Source organism: Elgaria multicarinata, chromosome 7 (genome assembly GCF_023053635.1).
Source record: "Elgaria multicarinata webbii isolate HBS135686 ecotype San Diego chromosome 7, rElgMul1.1.pri, whole genome shotgun sequence".
In the NCBI taxonomy this organism is placed as follows: domain Eukaryota; kingdom Metazoa; phylum Chordata; class Lepidosauria; order Squamata; family Anguidae; genus Elgaria; species Elgaria multicarinata.
In genome coordinates this window covers 95,992,024-96,014,288 of record NC_086177.1, presented here as the reverse complement: position 1 = coordinate 96,014,288, position 22,265 = coordinate 95,992,024, and the positions used below count along the sequence as shown (strand labels likewise).

Here is a 22,265-nt window from a genome sequence, read left to right as displayed (position 1 = left end):
TGGAATTAGGACATAAGAGCTCCTGCTGGATCAGGCCATGGCATGGGTCCATCTAGTCCAGCATTCTGTTCATTCAGTACCCAACCAGCTGCCTGTGGGAAACCCCACAAGCAGAACATGAGTGTAACAACATTCTCCCACCCCTGTTCCCCAGTAACTCATGTATGTTGGCATATTGTCACTGACAAATTGCCATCAGGACTAGTAGCCATTGATAACCTTCTCTTCTAGGATTTTTTCCAGTTCCCTTTTAAAGCCATTCAATAAAAGCTTAACAAGAGTGTTGTTCGATCAGTCTAACATCCTTTGTTTCACAGTGGTCTTTGAGAAGGACTTGAAAGCAGGAGCCCTTCCTTGGTGCTGCTCTCCAGCAGCTGGTATTCAATGGTATGGGACTTCTAGCCTGGAGGTTTCATGTGGACATCATGATGAATAGATATTGATAGCCCAATCCTTTATCATTTTATTTATTCCTTTTTTCAAAAGCCATTGCCATCACTACATCATTGTGGCAATGGATTCTATGTGTTCTGTGAAGAAAGGTAGGTTCTTAATTGGTCCTGAATCAATTGCAACTCTTTTTCTTCTTGTCTCTTCCCACCCCCTTTAATTTCTTTCTTTGTAAATTAGGATTTGGCATCTTTGAAACCTGCTATGTAGTGCACTGCGAGTAGCTGAGTTGCAATAGAAGTAAAGGGGATGATTGGTGAGGAATGTAAGGAATTCATATCTGCCTGGAAAGACCATACTCTTGATCCAAATGTGTGAGAGGGTTGGTTGATCTCTTTCCGTGGTGAGGGACAGGTACTCTTTATTAAGACTGCATGATGCAAAGCTTAGACTTGCATGAAAAATCCTTTAAAGTCTATGTCCTGCTAAGGCACGGCTAAAATTAAGTCCTGCAGTCAAACACTATTGGCTTGTTCATAGGAAGAAGTGTGTTTGTTCCACATGTGGCTACTAATGGCATGGCTTAATCTTAGGGTGGCATGCTGTGTGAAAAAGTAATGGCAGACTTAAAATAAAAGCTGAGAACTACCTGGATTCTTACATGCAGAAAGTAGCACATAAAGAAGTTCCAGTGCCTTTAAACTGAAGTACGGTATTATCTTTAAAAAGGGCACTGGTAATAGTGTTGATCATAGTGCAATTTAAAACATTGTTTCAGATCTAGAAGCAACTCCTCTGTAATCAGATGAATGATGCTGTGACACCTCCTGTTCACACTCCTCTCACACTTTCAAACCTGACTTGAAATCTTAGTGATGTTTCATCTGTTTTTGTTATGTGAGAGATGAAAAATGAAAAGTCAGTTTCTACAGTTGGCGCATTACATTCTGATAGGATAGGGTCATAGGAAGCTGCCTTATACCGAGTCAGGCCATTAGTCTGTGTAACTTAGTATTGTCTGCGCTGACTGGCAGCAGCTCTTCAGAGATTTAGACATGAATATTCCTGCTCTACCTGAAGGGGGCAGGGATTGAACTGGAGACCTTCTGTATAGTTCTTTTGAAGTTACAATGGAAAGGATTGCCAGGAGGATGTTTCCAGTAAAGAGGAATGGCCATAAGTCTTCTACATAAATTAAGGATTAGCTCTTAATATTTTAATACAAAAGGACCTAGTATGATATTCAGTGCTGAACTACTTTTCCTATACTTACTGCAGGTGTCTACTTGCTGGATCTGCCTTTGCTTTATAGACAAATAATTCTCTTGTTTGCACCATAAGCAGTTTTATGCTTATATATACATCAGTCATGTATTTAATAATTCACCTGGTCACTGTAGGTGACAAGGAATTCCATGCAAGTAAGTGGGCTGGCAGTGAACCTACAAATAATTCTGTCTCTCCCTCAGTCTGCTCAGTTTCTGTGCTGGTTGTGGAAGAAGGGCTTCCCCTCCTTCATAGGCAGGAGAAGAGGGACATTCATCTATCCCTTCTCCACCACTCCCCTTGTAGAAGGTGTTTTTTAAATATAACTAGCTTGTTAAAAGGCTAGCGGACTGTGCTTCCATGCTGGCTGCTGAGGAAGGGGCTCCTTCTCCATTGCAGCCAGTATAGAAACACAGACTAGTTTGCCTCTTAGCAGGCTAGTAATTTTTTTTAGCAGGCTAGTCACTTTTGTAGGCTTCTTTAAAAGACTAATAAATACATTAATGAGGAGGTCTCTACTGGCGATTATAATGACTCTGAAAATAAAGAATTTGATTGAAACCATTCACTTACCCAAGCTGTTATGCAGGATTCCTTTTATGACAGGATGGGGAAGCCAGGAGAAGGTGCAAAATATTTTTGTTAATTGCCTTCAGTTAAGTTGTTTCTGTCCACAATGTTTTTTTTCTGTGCAAGTCCCTTAGTGCTGTGATACATAGCTTTATCCATATGACCATCAGTGGGATTGGATGCACTGTTTTAGGTGCTGCAGATGCTGTGAATTGCAGTTTCAGGTGGCCATGCATGTAGTTACCCATATATATGTTAAATGTCCTACTAGATGCTCAAAATGCAGAAAATATGACTCAAACCTTAAAAATATAGAGCAGATGTAAGTCCTATAGTGTTCAACAGGGCTTACTCCTAGGCAAATGGGAATAGGATTGCTTGCAGCCTTTACTGATTTCAGGTGACTTAAGCATGTGCTTAGTAACATGTTAATAATACATTAGAATAATTTATTCTAGTTTTACATTTGTAAATTGATTTGAGCTTGCTTTCTATTACATCAAAAGCTGCCTGAGAAATTATAAATAAGTAACGGCTTTATAACTGAACTCTCAAGAATCAGTCATTGTGATTAGCAGCCTGTGTCTCAATAATAGTGACATCGAACATTTATAAAGAACCTGAATGCTTCACAAGTATTATCTCGTTGCAATCCTTCCAACAACAATCATATCTGTAAGGTGGGTCACAGTTGTGAGGCTGAGAGAGAATAGCTTCCCCTGGGCCATTTTTATCCCAAGGATAAAAAAGTAATAACACCCGAGGGATCCCAAATAGTTCTACTCTCTCTCCTCTTTTGACTTTGGAAAATATACTAGGGCAGTTTGAGGCCTCTTGCTCTCAGTTTCTTTTTCAATAGATATCCCTGTGCTGATTAGCTCATCCTGCTGAATGCGTCCGAAGAAGGGTTGTGAAGTTTCAGAGCTTGCTTTGTTTTTGAATTTCACCCAGAAAATGGTTTAAGCAGCAGTAGCACCTTCTGTGTACCACAAGGCCTGGTGGGCCTTCTAGCAGAAGAAAGTATTCTTAGCTATGTTATTATTGTCATGTTCTTTTATTCATGTTTTTTTTTATTGAACAAAAAATAGAATCATGTCAGAAAGTATGATGTGTAAATAAGCATCACAAAGGGCAAATAATCAAATAGCTTACCAAAAGACAAGAAACAACAAAATCCCCTAAATCCTTCCTCTCTCTGAGATCAAATTGCACAGAAACAATCATAAATAGTCACGACTTCCAATAAATGTATGTTGGAGGATATTTATTGGGATTGTGGTAGACTATTTCCAGTATCTTCCAGGAAAGGCATTCCAATAATTTAGAAATCAGTCAGGTTTGCCTGTACTATTACCAGGTCTCCAAATTTTTATTGTACAGCAAAGAGCACAGTATCTCAAAGATTGTGCCTTTGGTAAATACCCAAAAATGCTTGGCAGAGCAATAACTGATATGACTTAATTAACTGAGCATTTCATTGAAGAATTAGCATCAGGCCTATATCTCATACTTCAAGTATGACATATAAGTTCGCAGAAAAAAAAATCTGCCTGACAATAGCTGTTCCTATTTGTAGAAAAATTTGGCAGCTGCTTTCTTGTCTGTGCCGCTGTGGTTTAACAGTTGGGCTTCTCATTACTTTTTTCATGAAACGGCTGGCCTGTATTGTAATTATGTAGGCATAGCTGAGAAGCCTGATGGATTTTGGTCTCTTGGTGCCAGTTTGTCGGCTCATACTTACGAATGTAATAAACAATGTGTGTTTCCACTTACATTCTCAAAGCACTGTGGTCTTTACTAGCGATGTAGTTCTCTTTAAGAGGTTCTCCTTAGCAGCTAATCCTTTCACCACCGCCACCAGACATGTTCTGCTTTCTCTAGGAGAGAAGGGCATTGCTAAGTGTAAGCAACCTTGTGCAATGCTCACTAGAAGCTAATATCAATTAAAGCTAAAGCTGGGGGGGGGGCATCTTAAGGCATACTTCAGCATTTGTTTAATGTTGACTTAAAACTTGTCCCTGCTGCAGAATGGCGTGCAGTGGTGAGAAAGGTTGGATCTGCGCAGGTTGGAAGAGAAGCTTTTAAGGTCCTCTCAGAGAGGAGTTGGGTTCCATGGAGTTCTTTTGCACTCTTGCCTTGCTAGCTGTATCAATTCGTAGCTGGTGTGGAAGGAGACAGACATTAATGGAGAACAAAACGTTGTGGCACTAAGTTATGAAGAATTGTTTTGTGATTTACTGTTGGGTTCTGTAGAAAAGAGTAAGAGAAGGGTCTCAGCAACTCTCAGCTTTCCCTGACTTCCAGGAGTGGTTTTGGCGGCTTTCTGGTTGGGGCAGGAGCAGTGTTTTGGACTGTTGCTTATAGGTACTAATGCCTCTCTATTATTGACTGGGATGAGCCATAGTGTTGAAAGGTCAGCCAAGTCTGAGTTGGCTTTTGAGTTGTAAAACAACACTTAACTAAATTGTTGAAGTGTCAAGTATTTAAATTAATGAATTGTGTTAATTTATTATAATAGTAACTAAGACAGAGCGAATTACAAAAATTCCACTCCCTCTTGGAAGACTGACAGGCTCAGTTCACACAACACTTTTCTTAACGGTGGTGTAACAACTCCACTGTGCAGTTGTTACTCCACTGTTAAGAAAAGTGTTGTCTAGAGGGAAAACTCCACCCCACAGTGCAGTTGTTTTGTTTTTTGAAAAACTCCACCCTGAATCTACACGCTGTACGGAGGAGAGTTCCTGCACAACTTTTGTATTCCATGCTGTCTGGAGGGCTCAGTGGAGTTTCCTCTTGAGTTGAGTGATGTTTTCCAGTGGCCATAGAGTTCTCTGGCAAGAGTGGTGAAAAGAGGGAGTTCCGCTCTAGGAGAGCTGCTGGGATTGGTTTTTTTCTTTTTTTCAGCAATGGCTGATGGGATACCATTGGGAGGACTGGGAGGAGAGAGGACGGAGGAACTGTCAATCAAATGCTGCATTGACTTTTACTCCACAGGAGGCCACACCCACACAATGGTGGAGTTGGAACATGTTGTGTGGTGAGTACCCCCTACAAACTCCACCGTTGAGTGGAGTTTTCCCACTGAGTAGAGAAAAGTGTTGTGTGAACTGAGCCTGTGAAGCCTGATTGTGTGGAGGCCTCTGCTCCCTACAGCTATATAATTGGGTTAAGTTGAAGTCCTGCATCTACTTAGATGTGGCTCAGTTGGGAAGCAAAATTGGTGGGGCAAGTGATGCCTGCTTCTAAAAGAATGGGTGTGAATTCATGTGATCCAGTCTCATGAGGAGCGTGGGGCTTTCACTCCTGCCATTTACCCAGGAGAGCTTTTGACTGCTCGGATTATTAGACATTGGTGAGTTGTCTGATGTTCCAGCTGTAAAGTCAACCATGTAGTGTGAGGAATAACAACCCCTGGAATTAAGAGGTAAAACAGCAAAGTGTTCTGCCAAGCGCATGGCCTGTGGGAGTTCCTATGCTCTGTGTGTATGTACATGGGTGTGCATGCAGTCTCCTCCATAGCTTTGCCCGCATCGCAGCATCGAATCATTTCACATGATTGCTACTGAATATATTCAAGGCAGTGCCAATGGCATCTCTTCACTGTAACTCGCACCTGCTTTTGGTGTCGAAGTCCCAACCTCTTTTGTGACATTGTGGTGTCCAGTGTGGTGTGGACCAAGTTTCAGTCACAAAGCAAGCAAAGGAGTCTGTTGGGCAGAACTCAAAGTAGGTCATTTCAGACATGAATTGGCTTGGATCAGAATGCAGGGACCCTTGTTTTCCTCAGTTTTCGCAAGTGATGTTAAAAACGGTAGTTCCGCTTGTGCAGGCCACATTTGATTTGACTTTAAAATGGTTCCCTTCTGCTGTTTATTTAGTTCTCTTGGGAGTACATCCTTTGTGTGCAGTGTCTCAGAAATACAGTGTTCAAGTAAGGTTTACAAGGATTCCATGAGTCTTTAACAATAGTTGGGAAGTTAAAAGAAGTCAGACCATTTGAGGTTGGGAGGCACAGACCTCCTTCCTCCTTTCCCGTTTTATTCTACATTCTGCCCCTCTTAACTAAAATAGCGGGAGGTTTAGGCTAGTTGACTATCTTGTTTATTTGGTCATGTGACATTTAGGGTTGGTTCACATGAAGCTTTGGGCTCTCTCTGTGCTCTTCTCATGCACTCTGTTTTAATGAGTTGCTTTTGCAGGAATCACAATTTGCCATTGCATCCGAAGTGGCAGCCTTGATCCGGTTTGCAGTCCTGAATGAGAGGGCTGTGCGGATGCCAAGCTAACTGGTTTAAACAGAGTACATGAGGGTAAAAGTGGTGGAGAAGCCTGCAGATCTCCGCCTCAGAGGCTCTGCCTGTGTGCCCATTGGTGAGAACAATCCTTTCCAGCAGTGGCCTGTGGAACACTGTCTCAGTTGAAGCATGTAATATTCCATCAGCCTCGGCCAGCGCACCCACAGCCCTGCCCCTTAATCTGAAGAGGCTCTGTGTGCTAAATGCAGAACCTCTGTGAGCCAGAGACACCACATCCCGGCCCTGTTTGTCTACAACTGCCCTCTTTTGAACAAGGATCTTCTTGAGTTGCTGTAGATATGGTGCTACTGTAGCTTATGACTATTTGACTTGACTGTTTGTACTGGGGTGGATGCTATTTATGGTTAATATTGCTGTGGGCCCTTGCTTTCTTAATTAAATTGTATTTTACAATGTTTTAAGTTTTTAAAACTTGCATTGCTTTTAGGTTGTAACTGTATATGTTGGAAGCCATTTTTGACCCCCCCCCCAATTAAAATATTTTAAATAAATAAGGCTCATTCATGTAACATCAAACCATTTTTGTGTGTGTTTTGGATTATATATGATTTATTTATTTATTTATTACATTTCTATACCACCCAATAGCCAGAGCTCTCTGGGCGGTTCACAAAAATTAAAACCATTCAAAGTATAAAACAACAGTATAAAACCATAATATAAAATACAATATAAAAGGTCAACCAGATAAAAACAGCAGCAATGCAAAATTACAAATTTAAAACATCAAGTTAAAATTTATTTATAGACTGTTAAAATGCTGGGAGAATAAAAAGGTCTTCACTTGGCATCTAAAAGCATATAATGTAGGTGCCAAGCGAACCTCCTTAGGGAGCTCATTCCACAGCCAGGGTGCCACAGCAGAGAAGGCCCTCCTCCTGGTAGCCACCTGCCTCACTTCCTTTGGCAGGGGCTCACGGAGAAGGACCCCTGAGGATGACCTTAGGATCCGGGCAGGTACATATGGGAGGAGGCGTTCCTTCAGATAGCCTGATGTTTATATACATTTAAAGGGTGGTTCATAATGCCTGTGAAACTCTGCTTTCTGGATGTCAGACTTTTTATGTGCCTACCAGAACATGGCATCTCCTGGTAGCAAACCTACCATGATTCTTTTTAATTCTGTTTAAAACAATATGGGAAATTGAATTGTTACTGGCTATCTTAGTCCGTATTCGCATATTGTTTTTGCCGCACTTTCAGAATTTAGATGGAAATTATGTTCAAGGAAGACTGGGATAGAGATGTAACAGTTCTGGAAATTTTGAAGCCATGGTAAAAAGCACACGTTTCCCCCCTTGTTTTTTCTGAAAATTGATGTTTTTGGAAAAATTGGGGGAAAACGCAGTATTAGTACTTTTTACAGATTGAAAGTCACTTTGTTACTTTAGGAACATAAAATATAATTACATACAAGTTTGTTTGGCATAAAATTATTACATTTAGTATATTAAAAGTACAATGTATTCAAACAATTATTACAAATTGAATTTACTTTTTACTTTTTTTTGGTAACAAATGAAGCTACAAGCTCCTGAACTGTAAGGAACCTCTTCGGTTTTGCCAGTTTGAGGAGTAGGCAAAAAACAATTTAAGAAACAACAGAAGAAGAAACCATCAACTTTAGTAACAAAGAAAATTATGTCTCCACTAGTTCTCCACAGTGTCAAGCAGACATAAAGCACCCATTCCCATAAAAAGAACTGAGAAAAAAAGGGGAGGGGGAACCAAAATTCTACGAATACATATGAAATTTAATCAGACTCATTTTCTGAGCTATAGCTATCACTATCTGTTTCAGTCTCTGCTTCAGTGACTGTGCCCCCTAGAGGCAGAAATGTATCTTGCTCTTGCATTTGAGAGTTGTAGTCTGAGTTTGCAACCTAGGATTTGCTTGTCCTCGGTGCACAGAAATTTTAATAATCTGATAGTGTATGTAGGTTTTAGAAATCATTTGGAGAAGTAAATATCTGAACACCTTGTCTTAAACATTTTATTCATCATGGTAAAACAAAACATTCCATAATCCATTTTTTCTCCACTTTTTCCATTTTTTTTGAAAAAACAAAGGCTATGGGGGGGGAGTGTGTGTGTGTGTGTGTGTGTTTTAAAAAAACCTGTTTTTCCCCTGGGCCTTCACATCTCTAGACTGGGACAACGGAAGTCGTCAGCATATTTTTGTTCTGGGATTTTAAAAATCCTTGTATTGAGGGTTGGCTTGGCTAAGGCATGCTGAAATATAGGATAATCAGAATAGATGCTTTAAACATAGTCACATCTCTCGCTTTTATCTTCACCCTCAATCCATTCATTTCCAAAACCCAAATATATGTAGAAAGCCTTATTCCTCCTTCAGGCTCTTTCCTTTAAATTCAAAATGACAGTAGAAATTCAGCTCAAATCCATGTGAAAAATGGCTTGTTGAATGATGATGAGGTTAACTGCTGCTGCACTTGGCTGTCATCTCGTAATATTCACACATGCGACCACTGGGAGCTGAAGCCTGAGGAGTAATGCTTTTTATGCACAGATGGCAGTAGTAAGCAGCTCATAAGTACAGCAAAAAATTGAATGTGGATATTCCAGTAATATAGCAGAACACATCTCGACATTCAGCTGACAACTGAAATCCTGATTATTAGTTGCCAAATGGGAGAATGTTAAAGCAGAATAGCAGCTTTTAACCAGATAAAATGGTTTGTTTAAGATTCCATTGATGTCATGAAATAGCAAGGCCTTAGCTTCTCAAAGCTTGAGGCAGGTGTGTCACCCTCTGCCCAGCTTAATTTTACTGGGAGAGTCTTGATTGGATCAGGAAGCGAAGGACTGGTGGCTTGATGGTATGCCCTGTTAAAAAGGGAAAAGCAAAACTTGCATCTTTTGAAAGATGTAGTTGCTGGCTTTTAGCTGCTAGGCTACACCAATTATGTCGAGGCTTGTGTTGCACTATGGCATGGTGATATGTGAAAGACCATTGACACAATTGCTCCTGAATGGCCTCTTCAGCATTGTGGAGCTTGGAAGGCTCCTTGGTTTACTGGGGAACTCTGGGCAATGTACTCTGTATGAAACAGGTCATAAGATGGCTGGAGTGTAAGTGGCGCAAGACTCGTCATGAAGGTGATCGAGCATGCATAAGAGCATCTAATCATGCCTACTGCGTGGTGGTGAAGGCAGCAAAGAAGGCTTACTTTACCACTTCCATAGCATCCTTGAGTTGCCATCCAGCTGAGTGGTTTGCGAGTTGCTTACAGAAAACCCAGTTAATCTATTAGTGGACCCCCTGGAGGCCCACTTTGATGCGTTTGCAAGACACCTCAAGGATAAAATCGCTCACCTTCATGGCTGACTTGATTGATGCAGTGTCTTTTGAGGTGCCCAGTACATTGTGTTATCCTGATTTGTGGGATCAATTTCAGTTTTTGGAGCTGGAGGATGTGGACAAGACACTTGCATCTTTTTGATCCACCACGTGCTCCCTTGACACTTGCCCATTATGGCTTATTCGAGCTAGCTGCAGGGAGCTGACCGGATGTAACGGGAGTAATGAATGTATGATTGCGTGATGGGGTGGTCCCTCTTCCCTTGAAGGAGGCAGTGGTGTGACCACTCCTGAAAAAACCCTCCCTTGATCCAGAGAGCTATGCTAACTATTGTCCCGTCATAAACACCCCATTCTTGAGTAAGGTGCTTGAGAGAGTGGTGGCATCTCAGCTACAGGCGCCCTTGAATTAAACTGATTATCTGGATCCATTCCAGTCTGTTTTCAGACCCTGTTTAGGGACAGAATCGTTCGTGGTCACCCTGATAGATGACCTTCTGGAGAGGGGTGATCTCCCACCAGGTTTTGATGCCATTGACCATTGTATCCTCCTGGATTGCCTCCTGAGTTGGGAATTGGTGGCACTATCCTACAGTGGTTGTACTCGTACTTGCAGAGATGCTTCCAGAGAATAGCATTGGGTAACTGCACCTCAGCTTCATTGCAACTGAACTATGGGATGCCACAGGGCACCATCCCTAATGCTATTTAATATCTGTATGAAGTAGTTGGGAGTGGTCAATAGGAGTTTTGGGGCAAGGTATCACCCGTATGCTGCCGGCACCCCAGCTGTATATCTCTGCGACATCTGAATTGAGAGAGGCCATGCACGTTCTGAACCTGTGCCTTGCATGAGGGCCAATAAACTGAAGGTGAATCCCATTAAGACAGACCCTATGGGTTGGCAGTTCTCAGGTCCGTGAATTGGGTTGTTTGCCTGTTCTGGATGGGGTTGCACTCTTTCTAAAGGAGCAGGTTTGTAGGTGGCCTCGATGGCCCAGAGTACCACGCACTGGTAACCTCATGATTAGACTACTGCAATGAGCTCTATTGGGGACACCCTCATGTATGGTTCAGAAGCTGTAGCTAGTGCAGAATGCAGTAGCTAGGGTGCTCATTGGGTCACTCAGCTATGTTCATATAACACCTGTGTTAAAAGAACTGCACTTGCTGTTCAAGGTTATGTTGTTGTCCTGTAAAGCCCTAAACGAGGTTATGTGCTCGTACAAGGTTATGTTATTGTCCTATAAAGCCCTAACTGACTTGGGGCTAGGATATGTAGCAGGCCACCTTTCCTTATATATACCTAGGCAACACTTAAGATCATTCGAGGAGGCCTTGCTGGCCATTCCAAAATGAACAGAATGTTGCCATGAAGAACCTCTGGCAGGTGTTCTCTGTAGCAGCACCCACCCTCTGGTGGGTGCCGTTGCAGAGTTTACTAGAGTCTTTCCCCTGCTAGTTTGCAGAATTAAATTTCCAGGCATGACTGGTGACCTGGTAGCACTTACTTAGCGGCTGTGTGCTCCATTCACCCTCTCCCTTCTGGAGTTTCAAGCACCTTTAGGCAGCAATGGAGCTGTGTGCTCAGGTAGTTTTTAAAGCTTAGCTCAGGGGTGGACAACCCAGTGCCCCCCAGATGTTTTGGACTGCAGCTCCCATCGGCTCCTGACAGCATTGCCAATGGTAAGGGCTTATGTGAATAGTAAATGCCTGTAGGGCACTGGGTTGCCTATCACTGTTTTTGTTGCTTCTCCCTGTCTGTCTAACCACTGCACCACGCTGGCTTTTTAAAAGCGAAGGGATGGCTAAAATAAGCGTCTCTCTTGGATAAGCGATTCTGCAACATGACATAGTAAGTCTTGATAAACCATGCTGTTCAGGGTGGGGAATCTGTTTTAATCTCCAAGATTAATGGGCACAGCAAAGAAATGGATGGACAGAAAAAACAACTCTTATCCCAAGGCTGATGGTGCGCAGGGAGTAACCAGAACAAAAAGGAGCCCTGCGAGTGCTTTGACAAAGGCCAGCAGATATTAGAGGGTTGGGAAGGCTGAACCTCCCTGATATAATTAACCCTTATGGAGCTATGTTTGGTCTATTGCATGCGTCAGGCTGTGACTCTTCTGGTAGGAAAGGGAATTGGGAACAGTAGGAGAAGCCACAGGTACCTGAAGATTAAGCTCTGTCAAGTAAGGATTCAAAATACAGTTTAAGTGGCAGGGATATACCAGAAATGTTATCTCCAGGCAGGACGACAGCCTTCTGCCAACCTGGTATCCTCCAGATGTGTTGGACTACAAATTTCATCATTCCCAACCCTCATGGCCATTGGTAGGGGAAAGCTGGACTAGGGCCTGAGAAACCAGGCTCACATCCCCTCTCAGGCCCTACCAAACTCACTGGGTGTCTTTGGGCCAATTGCTGACTTCCGACAACAAACCCCCTCCCCTATGCGTTCAATGACTGTATTGTGGGGCTGACTGAAGAGGGCTTATTCGAGCTAGCTGTGGGGAGCTGACCGGATGTCACATCCACCAGTCTAAGCTACGTCACATGCTTTTGGTGAGGGTGGGGAGAACCACGCATGCTACTCCGAGCTCTGTGGAGGAAAGTTTTTAAAAAAGTGATAGATAAATGAAGTTAAATGTAAGAGCTTCTTCTTTTTAAAGATGTATACTCTTTATCCTGTACCCTGTTGGATTACAGGTGGGAGGAGGAGAAAGACCCCCCCCCAAGAGTGTCAAGCTCTCTTAGTTCAGCTATGAAATTCTTAATTTTATTGCTATTGCACAGACTCTTTGAACCTGCTACCCTTTCCTCTAAACCACGATGTATTCTACCAAAATGGGAGATGCAGTCCAACACTTGGGTGGGTGGGGTGAGAGGGGCGGTACCAAGTCAGAAAGAGATGCTATAGAAAATTCCAAATTTTATTACTGTTGTTTGATCATTGTTATGTGATCGTATTGTCTAATGCTCACCTTTCTTTGAGGGTTCAAACAAATGAACTTTAGGATACGTGTTCCAAAACAGCTTCTACAAAGGCGTCAGGTATAATTCTCTTGTGGAATGGAAATGATGAATTTCCCCATTTTCTCATGTTTGCATCGCCCATTTTCAATGTTGCTTATCAGAATTGTAAACTTCATTTCAGTTTAACCATCTATGCCTGACACAAGGCAAACTGCTGCATGGTCTATCAGGTCAGAGGGTGTAACATTAAGGGCACGGATGCCCCCTCCCCTTTTTAAATAATCGCTTCAGGCCTTCTAACCATGTGCCTGGCTTCTTTGACAGATCAATAAGACTTCAGTGCTGCTTACACAAGATTAATAGCACATGTTATAAAGGTACAAAGCTCAATAGCTTTATTTCCGGCAGACCTAGGTACTTACAAAAGAAGCGTAAAAGTGATTGATAGCAAGGAAGCTTTGAGAATGTAAAAATGTCTTGCTCCTGTCATGTTGCATGTTAGATAGCTTGCAAGCAGAGACTTGCAAGCGTATATTTATGGAGGGGTAAAAAGAAGGGCAGGGCAAAATGGAGATTGTCCATGCTTTTACCCAGGGGTGTTGAACCTCTGGCCCGTGAGCCACATCCAGGCCACCTGGCTTCCCCATCTGGCTCTCCGGGTTCCCCAAATAGCCATGACGCTTTCTCCCGACTGCTGATTGTTTGGTGGTTTCCCAGCTTTTGCACATTTTTCCCCATTTGAAAAAGTTGAAATGCCTCTTCTAAGACTTAGTTACTGCCAGTAGGCTTAGTACGCTAAAATATGCTAGTATTTTTTGGTATTTTGGCCCCACCGACCACTGGAATGCGCCCTTTCCCCCCGCCGGGGGGAATTGAATTCATCCCTTAGGCTGAAAGGGGTTTGACACTCCTGATTTTACCCTTCCTACTCACACAGCGGCCCATTGGCTGGATCCAGGAAGAGTGTTGCCCAGGCAGAGAAGCTGGACTGCCACTCATCTGTCCAGGGTTCCTGTGCCTGACCTAGCAAGCCATCCATCTTCAGCAAGGGGGCTACATTTGGGTTTAAAGACATGTAGCCAGTTCTGGGGGCAGCCCCTTCAGTGCATCAGCCATTCCAAATGCTCTCCCCCCCCTACACACCCAAGGGAGCTTTTCCTCTTGACGTTCCAAGGCTCTAGGGTAGATTGGGCTCAAAACACCCACGGTTTCAGACATGCATCCTCCGAGCCAATTCTCTCATCCCACCCTCTCGATGTCTCGGGCAGAAGGGGCCACTTCAAACTTCAGATTGAACACTTTGTTGCCCAGTATTTGCCATAAATGTGAGAACAACGGATGTGCAAAGCTCTTAGTTCCTGCTGGATTTGGGGTGTTGAAGGGAAGCAGTGTGTCCTGTTCCCTTGCAGGATTTTCCTGCATGTCACAGCCGATTCCTGGTGCCAACTTCTGCCCTCTTCCTCAGCCCTTTTTGGCTTCTGCGTGTAACATGCATGCTTTACTATTAGGAAGAATGGTGATGGCTTCTCTAGCTCTTAAAAAAGGGCAGTGGGGGTACGGGGACGACATACATTTTGAAGGCAAATCTCTCTTCTGTTGGAAGAAGTTGGCTTTTTGTTGTATTTAGTCTTCTGGTTCACTAGAATGTGACAAATTAACCCTCAGGAGCCCTTCAGTGTTAGGTGCCTAGGTTAGGGATAGCTGTATCGTTTCCACAGGAATGCATGGGTGGATCTTATAATGGGCTTGCAGATCTATGGCATATTTCAATTTGCCAAGGAGGTACCAAGGTATTTGAGCAGGAGGTTAATCTTCATAAAATTTCCTTAATGAAACCTTCTCTTCTGCTTGGCAATTAGTTCAGCTTGAGCAGCAATTTGATTCTGAGTCCTCTTGATTATTTTGAAAGTGCTCTGCCTGCGATTACCTTTGCTCAATTTCTTGACTCTGCCAGGGACTGAACGCCACCTTAGTTGACTTTTTGCACTTGCTTTCACTACAGGCCAGGGGTGGGCAGCTTCTGGGGCTCGGGAAAAACCCTACAGGGGCTGCAACCTGCTGTGTGCCTTGTTACCCAGAAGAATGGGCTCCCAACAGCTGTTCTGTGGGCTATGAGCAGCCCCACTCTGCAGAAAGGCAGGACATGTGAAGGGAGCCATCCCTCTGCACTCTGTTTCTCAGCAGTATCGTACTCCTGATAGTCTGTCAAACAACAGTTGGGAGCTTGATTGTGCTGGAAAGCAAGGCACCTTGTTTCCTAGTAGAATTGCTATGATTTTGGGAGTGGTGATAGCAGCAGGGACTGGGTACAGGTCACACAAATGGACATGGCACGTGTTGCCCAACCCTTCTATCACTCTGATCCAAAGAATCCCTTGAGGCATGTGCAAGAACTTCCCCCACTTTCTACTTTTCCCCCATTGGTAGGGAAGCTGTTTCTGAAATTCCTCTTTTTTTTTCCTTTTTTTTTTATAATAATTTTTATTCATTTTCAACACTATATAAACATAGATAAACATTTCCAAAATATAACTGAAACAAACACAATAAGAAAAAAAAATACATCAAATATCTGCTGCATACATATTGAATAATTGTTGAGTACAAATATCAAAAACTATTACATATGCCTTATCACACTACAACATCTTCATTCTTAACATAAAAGTGCACCCCCCACCTCGGGATCATTCTTGAGTCCAAAATCTAATCATTTCTTCTGCTGGTGGAAATTCCTCTTGAGTACTTTGTATGTGTGTGTGTTTTTGGAGGGGGGCAGGGGTTGTCCGCTTGTTCGTGCACAGAAGGACTAAATAGTCCCTCCGCATGTGTGGGGCTTGCCACAAAGCCCTTGAGTTAGAGGCCTGGTCTGTCAAAACAGTAGATGAGGTGGAAGCGCTGTCATATCTACGGATAGCAACTTCAGTTTTCTGAATGCCAATTCTTATGCAGCAAAAATGTCATCTTCCTTTTGCGCATGGATGGTATCAGCAGGGTTCTGGCCCCATCCCAATGCAAGAGGAGGTATCAGCAAGTTTGGAGGAACCCCAAGGTTTGCAGAAGTACAGGTTTTTTTTAAAAAAGTTACAAAATGCTTTGAAGTGTGGCAGGGGAGGGGAGAGGACCCTTCCCTGAAACCCTAATGAGGGTTGAGCATGCTCACTGGGCACGAAACCAGGAAGGACGGTGAATGGAATAGAGTATTCTGGCTGGGACCCTGAACAGTAATTTTCTATCCTGCTTTATTATTATTTTTTGTCTTAAGTAGATCTTTGCTTCAGGTCAGAATTTCACATGAACACAGAGCTCCTTGCATTGTAGAGCTGTGCTCAAGCAGGCTTACAATCAATATGTAACTGTTGAAGTAAATAAACATAAAAGTTTGAAACAATATTTAAGTAACAGAAGATCATGTTGTCAATTAACCAACAGTTTAGGAGAATAAAAATAGATACCACTTGATGCCTAAAATTTGGTGAGCACAAACGTATACTTTTAGGGAGGGTGGTCATAGTTAGTTGCCACTACAAAGTCGGTCTGTCCTGGGGTGTGCCACATCTAACCTCTTAAGGCATAGGTACCTGCATGATACTTTCCTTTATAATAAGTCTATATCCTAACCGAGCTGTGTAGATTAGACTACTTACATTCAAATATTTCAACTCTTCCTTGAATATTGGTGACTGCCCCTGCTCTTGATTGGTACATCAGATGTAGAAATAACATCCCTGTGATTCTTAACTCCTTGACTTTGTAATGATTCATTTAATTCAGGATGGTTTAAATTCATGCAGTCCCCATGGCCATTTTTCAGTCCCCCTCTGCCAAATTTGCCACAATGGTGGCAAATTCAGCAGTGGCGATGTCAGCAGTGGTAATGTTAGCGGTGAGCATGGGGTGCAAGCCCCCCACCCACCCATGGATTATGGGAGGAGGCAATGTGGCTTCCCACAAATTTCCAACTCCTGATTTAATTGCATTAGTATATTTAGATATTTAGGGTTTGTTGTCAGTCTTCAAACAGTGGAATGCTTCAATTATTCAAGTTTGACTTGTTTTTCTCATAGTGGAAAGTGTCCACTGATTGAAGCAGTAGATACATTCCAAGGCAGGCTATCCTAATCAAGAGTTTATCTTTCAGGTGGTGTTGAAGATCATCAAACATTATCAAGAAGAAGGCCAAGGCAATGAAGTGGTTCAAGGTGTTCTGCTGGGGCTAGTGGTGGATGACAGGCTTGAAATCACCAACTGCTTCCCGTTCCCTCAGCATACAGAGGATGATGCTGACTTCGATGAGGGTAATCATTTAACAATAATGGTGTCAAGTATTGTTTGGGGCTAGAGCTATTGTGTCTGCAGAAAATACTGTAAGAGGGGGAAAATAATACTCACGTTTGATAGGGAGAGAACGTTCTCCTTGGTGGGGGTGGTGGGGAATAGGAGCCTGTAATATACTACCCAGTGCTATTTATGGGGGGTCGTGTAAGGGGTAGGTAGATCATGGTCTGTGAGTGTGCCACCTGCCTCTGGATGACCTGCTGGTTGGTTGCTGAGATTCTTGCAACAAATGCTGGATTGGGTGGACCTGGGCATGACCCAGAAGACATTTCTTACATCGTTAAGCAAGAATTTCACTTCTCCCATGAATTCATGAGATGACCTTCGGTAAGTTTCGACACCAGCCCCTTTCCATCTGTACAATGGGTATAATACTGATATACCTTCTACACTACTGTAAGGACTACTGAGATAACATATGTGAAATGCTTTGAAGGCTTGAAGGATAAATACACTTGACAAGAGATAAAAAAGGGACATCTGTATATGGGGCACCACCAGATGGAGGTGCTATCCAGGGAAAACAGCTAGCAGATGTCTTGCTGTTGACCCAGTTTGTTCTCACACACATACAGCCCAATTTAGATCCTGGCCTTTATGTAGTTCGCCTGAGTAACTTCCAGAATAGGTGAAATATCCAAGTGGTCTTTGCATAGTTTGTAGTAGAGATGCAGAACGTCTGACCTGCAGGCCTAATCTGGCCTGCGGAGGTTCTGCATCGGGCCCATGGAGCCTCCAAGCCCTGTCCCCTAAAGGAATACCCCTGTTATCTCCACTTTGAGATAGATGACAGCAGGGGTGGCTAAGCACGGCACCCCCATGGGGATAGCATGAAGGGGAATCTCAATGGGGATGGCTTACTGAATGGCTTTGTACAGTTTACGTCACCAGCATGGGCGTGGTGTGCACGGCATGAAGCCAAGGGACATGGCTGGTGCTGGTAGAAGCGGCCTTTCTTCCCAGCACTGGGCAAATGGCTTTGTGTGGTGTGCATCACCCCAAGCTGGGGGCTCAACCAAGGCTGCTCTTCCCAGTGCCAATGGGTTGTGCTTGTGGTGATGACATCAGCAGGTGCGGCCACCCCCACTGACATCAGTGGGTCTGACCAGGCCCACTAGCACCATCCTGTTCTTGGAAAGTCTCGTTGGGGGCAATTCTGCATCACTGGTGAATCAATTTTTAAAAAATGTTCACAAAGTAAAAGACTCAAGTAATCAAGGTTGCGATGTTTGGATTTTACTCTGCCTAGTTGTTTGAAGTGCAATATTATGCAGAGAAGATAAATCTGAATTATGTTTCCTTTAGAGGTATAATGGGAAACATGGGTCTAGATCCACGCACAGCTGCACCTGTTTTTCAGAGCATGGAATATGGCTTCTGATGCAGAATGGGGTAGCTACCTTGGGATCCTAAGCATCATTACCACATTTTTAATGGAAATGTGTAGCCCTTGTTTTAAAACTTTAGCTTGTAGAGGAAGCGCTTGAAAGGAGGGAGGGATAAAGGTGAGAGAACTTACAGGAGATGCAGAGAGGAATAGGATGTCATGCAGAACGTGATGACTGTGCTTCTTAGATCCAGAAATGGGAATGGGGTGGGAGATGGGAGAGGAAGAAGGATTCTGGATAAGGTGTTAATTTTATAATGAAATTCTCTTTGTGTGGGCTACTTGGACTATCATTCAAAGGAAGGGAACTGTGAAGTTTGTGTTCTAAATTGAGATGAATCCGTGCAAGATAAATCCTTCTACTCCGTTTGATAATATTTTTTAGGAACTCCTCTACTGTCAAAACTAATATCTTTGAGAAATGAATCATCTAACTGAAATGAATCGTCTAACCGTACGCTGGCAATGCAGTTCAGGTCCCCAAGCCAATCTCGGCCTGATTATTGAGGGAATACTTGTAGTTTCAAAGCTCTAGAAAATTCCTAGAAGAAACTCAATTTAAGGCTTTTGTCATCTTAAAAGCACTCTCCTCCCCCGGTGAGAAACTACAACTCAATGGAAAACTATCGCTGTTGGCATTATCTTCAAAAATCACACTAGTCTTGCAGTCCACTGGACAGTGGTACGTTCCTGTAAATGTTGTCTTGCTCAGCAGTTTCCCAGTTCTGCTATTCACTTAGTGCCTTCTTTCTGTCATGCTGCCATCAATGTGCCCCTATTATGAGCAGCCATTATTATGAGCAGCCACTATTAAGAGTGCAGTGCATGTTTTTTCTGAATAGTAGTTACTGGCTTGGAATAGAACTTCCTTTGTCAGATGTTATTTTAGCCTGCTGTGTTCAATCTTGAAGCACACACGCACGCACACACCCCATTTTGAATGCCGCAAAAATGGCTTTTTACATATGTTGCAGTGGAGGAGGGTTTTGGGCTTTTTTGCTTTTCCCCTTCAGGACAAAGGCAAAGGGAAGGAAAGTAGAGAAGATAGAGGAAATGTCCACAATATTACACATCTTGTGTTTACTTTGTGCTGTGGACACCAATATCCCTGCGGATGCCTCTCTTGGCCCCACCAGGCTCCCTACCACTCCTGATTTTTATTTTATTTTAAGATTTTTTTAAAGTTAAAAATGAGCTGGGAGGCTGGCATGTTGCAAAATGGAAGTGCTGCCTTCCATCGCCCTCTTTATTTGGGTTCAAAATGGTGCCTTGGGATTTTGGTGTTCAGACTCCACCTTTGCCATTGGTTCTTGGCAGCTATTTTATGAGTGGGAAGACCCACCCCCATGGCAGCCATTTTGTGAAAGCACTCACAAAAGTCTCTCAAAATTCCAAAAGAGCCTAGCAACCCCCAAAGATTGAGGACTCCTGATCATTTGTGGTACTTGTGTTGCCGCATGTCCTTGTTCACAATGCAACAGGGGTCTTTGAACTGCGATGGCACAGCATAAACCATGCGAGAGGTAAAATGGATAGATCAAGAAGAACACCAGAAGAAAGAGAAAGAAATAGAGTGAAAGAACGTATAATATATATTTATATAGAGTAAGGGAAGCACAAAAGCACTCATGTCCTAGTTGATCACAGATATTTCTGAGATGGCTCAGGCTGTCTCCTGGTATGCAGATTTTTGATTATGAATTCAAATGGACATTTTTAAAATTTTATTCTGTTTTATTTATTACCCAAATTTATATGCTGTGTTCCACAGCGTTATCAAAGCAGTAAACATACAATGTCTTTACCATAAAAACAAAAAAACAAATGCTGATCAGCAGTAAAACGCCACAGTCTACTGTGCACTTCAGACGATAACTGGCTGGATCACACTTCAGGGAAAGCCTTTGTAAATAGTGTGGTCTTAGTGCTGTGGTGTAGCATCTGTTGGCATCTGGTAACTACAGTATTGAAGATGCTCTGTGTTTCATGTGCTGTGCAGTCTTTGCTGTATTCATGGAGGTTCAGCCTCACAATGGCTACTAACCCTAATAGCTACATGGAACTTCTACGTCCAGAGGCAATATGCCTATCAGTATCTGATGGTTTTGGACAGGCCATAGGAGATGATCTCAACACCCTTGGGTTTGCAGAGGCATCTGGCTGGCTGTTCTTAAGTGCTGTGTCAGTCCTGTAATTAGTAAGGCCTCTCACGTTTGTGTGCATGTGTATATCTAGAGGCGGGGAGAGCATGCTGCAAATGTAACTCCCATTCTACATCCAAGGAGGCCTTCACTGTAGCTCTCAAAAGAAAAGCATGCTGAGTAGATTCTGGAACCAGGCGTTCGTTGGCTCATGTACATGCTACACGAGGGTGGTTTTTGGAACCTGCATTTCCTTGGAATACACAGTTAGCGTTTCTTCTTTAAACACTCTGCAGCCAAACAGGCAAGAGTATTGCCCATTGTTGGGAGTGTTGGAAGGGACATGTTCCCTTCATCTTCATGTTTGTCGCAATTTTGGTGGGGACAAATGTTTGCTTTGCCATGTGTGTGACAAAGAAGGAGTGGGGAGGGACAGGCATCTCTCTGATTAAAAGGGTCATGTAGCAAGTGATGCAACAGACCTCCTGCTTGAGGACTGTGATGCTGCCCATCACAGTACAGAAGACTGGACTAGTAATGTGTCCCTGTCGTTAGTTAATGATAGAATAGCCATGAAGCAGGGAGGGTTGGGGGACATTTGATGAGTTATGACAGCTTTCTCCAACTGGAACCTCCTGATGTGCCGGACCACAACTCCCATAATCCCCAGCCATGCTGCCTTGTGATGATGGGAGTTGGAGTCCAACAGATCTGGGGGATTCCAGGTTGGGGAAGGCTGGGATATGAAATGCAGAAATCAGTGTTAGAAGACACTGGTTGTGTCATAATCAAATTCTGAATCAGAAGAAAAGCTGAAAGTAAAACACAAACATATGTGTTTGTCTGCTCTGCGAGTACCTTCAGACAGAATGGACACTAAATCCGAAATAAAACAGTATAAATTCTCATTTAATCTTTTGTGTGTTCTTGTTGGTTAAAAGTTTTCTATTTTTATATGCGGAATTTAAAAGAACGTTACTTTGAATTATTTTCTCACATGCTTCTGCTAAGGTTTTCTTTTTAAGATTAGTGCTCATCTGCTACATACGTCTTACTTGACATGCTACAAAATCTATTTCAGGCAATTAGGCAAGGCTGTTACAGAATTATAAATAAAATGGAGACAATAAAATGAGTAATCTATTACAATCTCCATTAGGGGGCACTGTTACCTAGCATAAAAAGCGTTTCTCCTCATTTGTGTGCGTTAGCCATGAACAATGAAGGAGAGGCTATTTTCATTTGCTAAGGTTCAAATACGGTTTTATACAACCAAATTCTGGAAATATAATACAAAGTGTGTTGAGTTAAATACACGTCCAATAATTTGCTGTCTGCCTTATTCCAGCAGACTCTACTAGCTTTAGAACTACAGGTGCTTAGGAAACCTCCGAAGGCTAGCATGGGTTTATTTCAGATTTCTGTGTAGAATGCAGGGCACGGCTTTTCCACTCTATTCTGCTACCCGGCCACCTTTTCATCAATGTTAGGGCCATACTGGATGTTTACGAAGTATATGAGGTTGCAATTGACAGCATCCTCACAACTTCCCAGTG

The 22,265-nt window shown here is 42.9% G+C and overlaps 1 protein-coding gene across 1 annotated transcript in view; it reads left to right on the top strand.

Annotated features, from left to right (window-relative positions):
* The window catches only part of EIF3H (eukaryotic translation initiation factor 3 subunit H), a 78,843-nt gene that overhangs the window by 667 nt on the left and 55,911 nt on the right, over positions 1-22,265 (top strand). Inside the window, exon 2 of the mRNA XM_063131078.1 lies at positions 16,985-17,141. Coding sequence (XP_062987148.1) covers positions 16,985-17,141 — 157 coding nt within the window. The remainder of the gene's footprint in view (positions 1-16,984; positions 17,142-22,265) is intronic.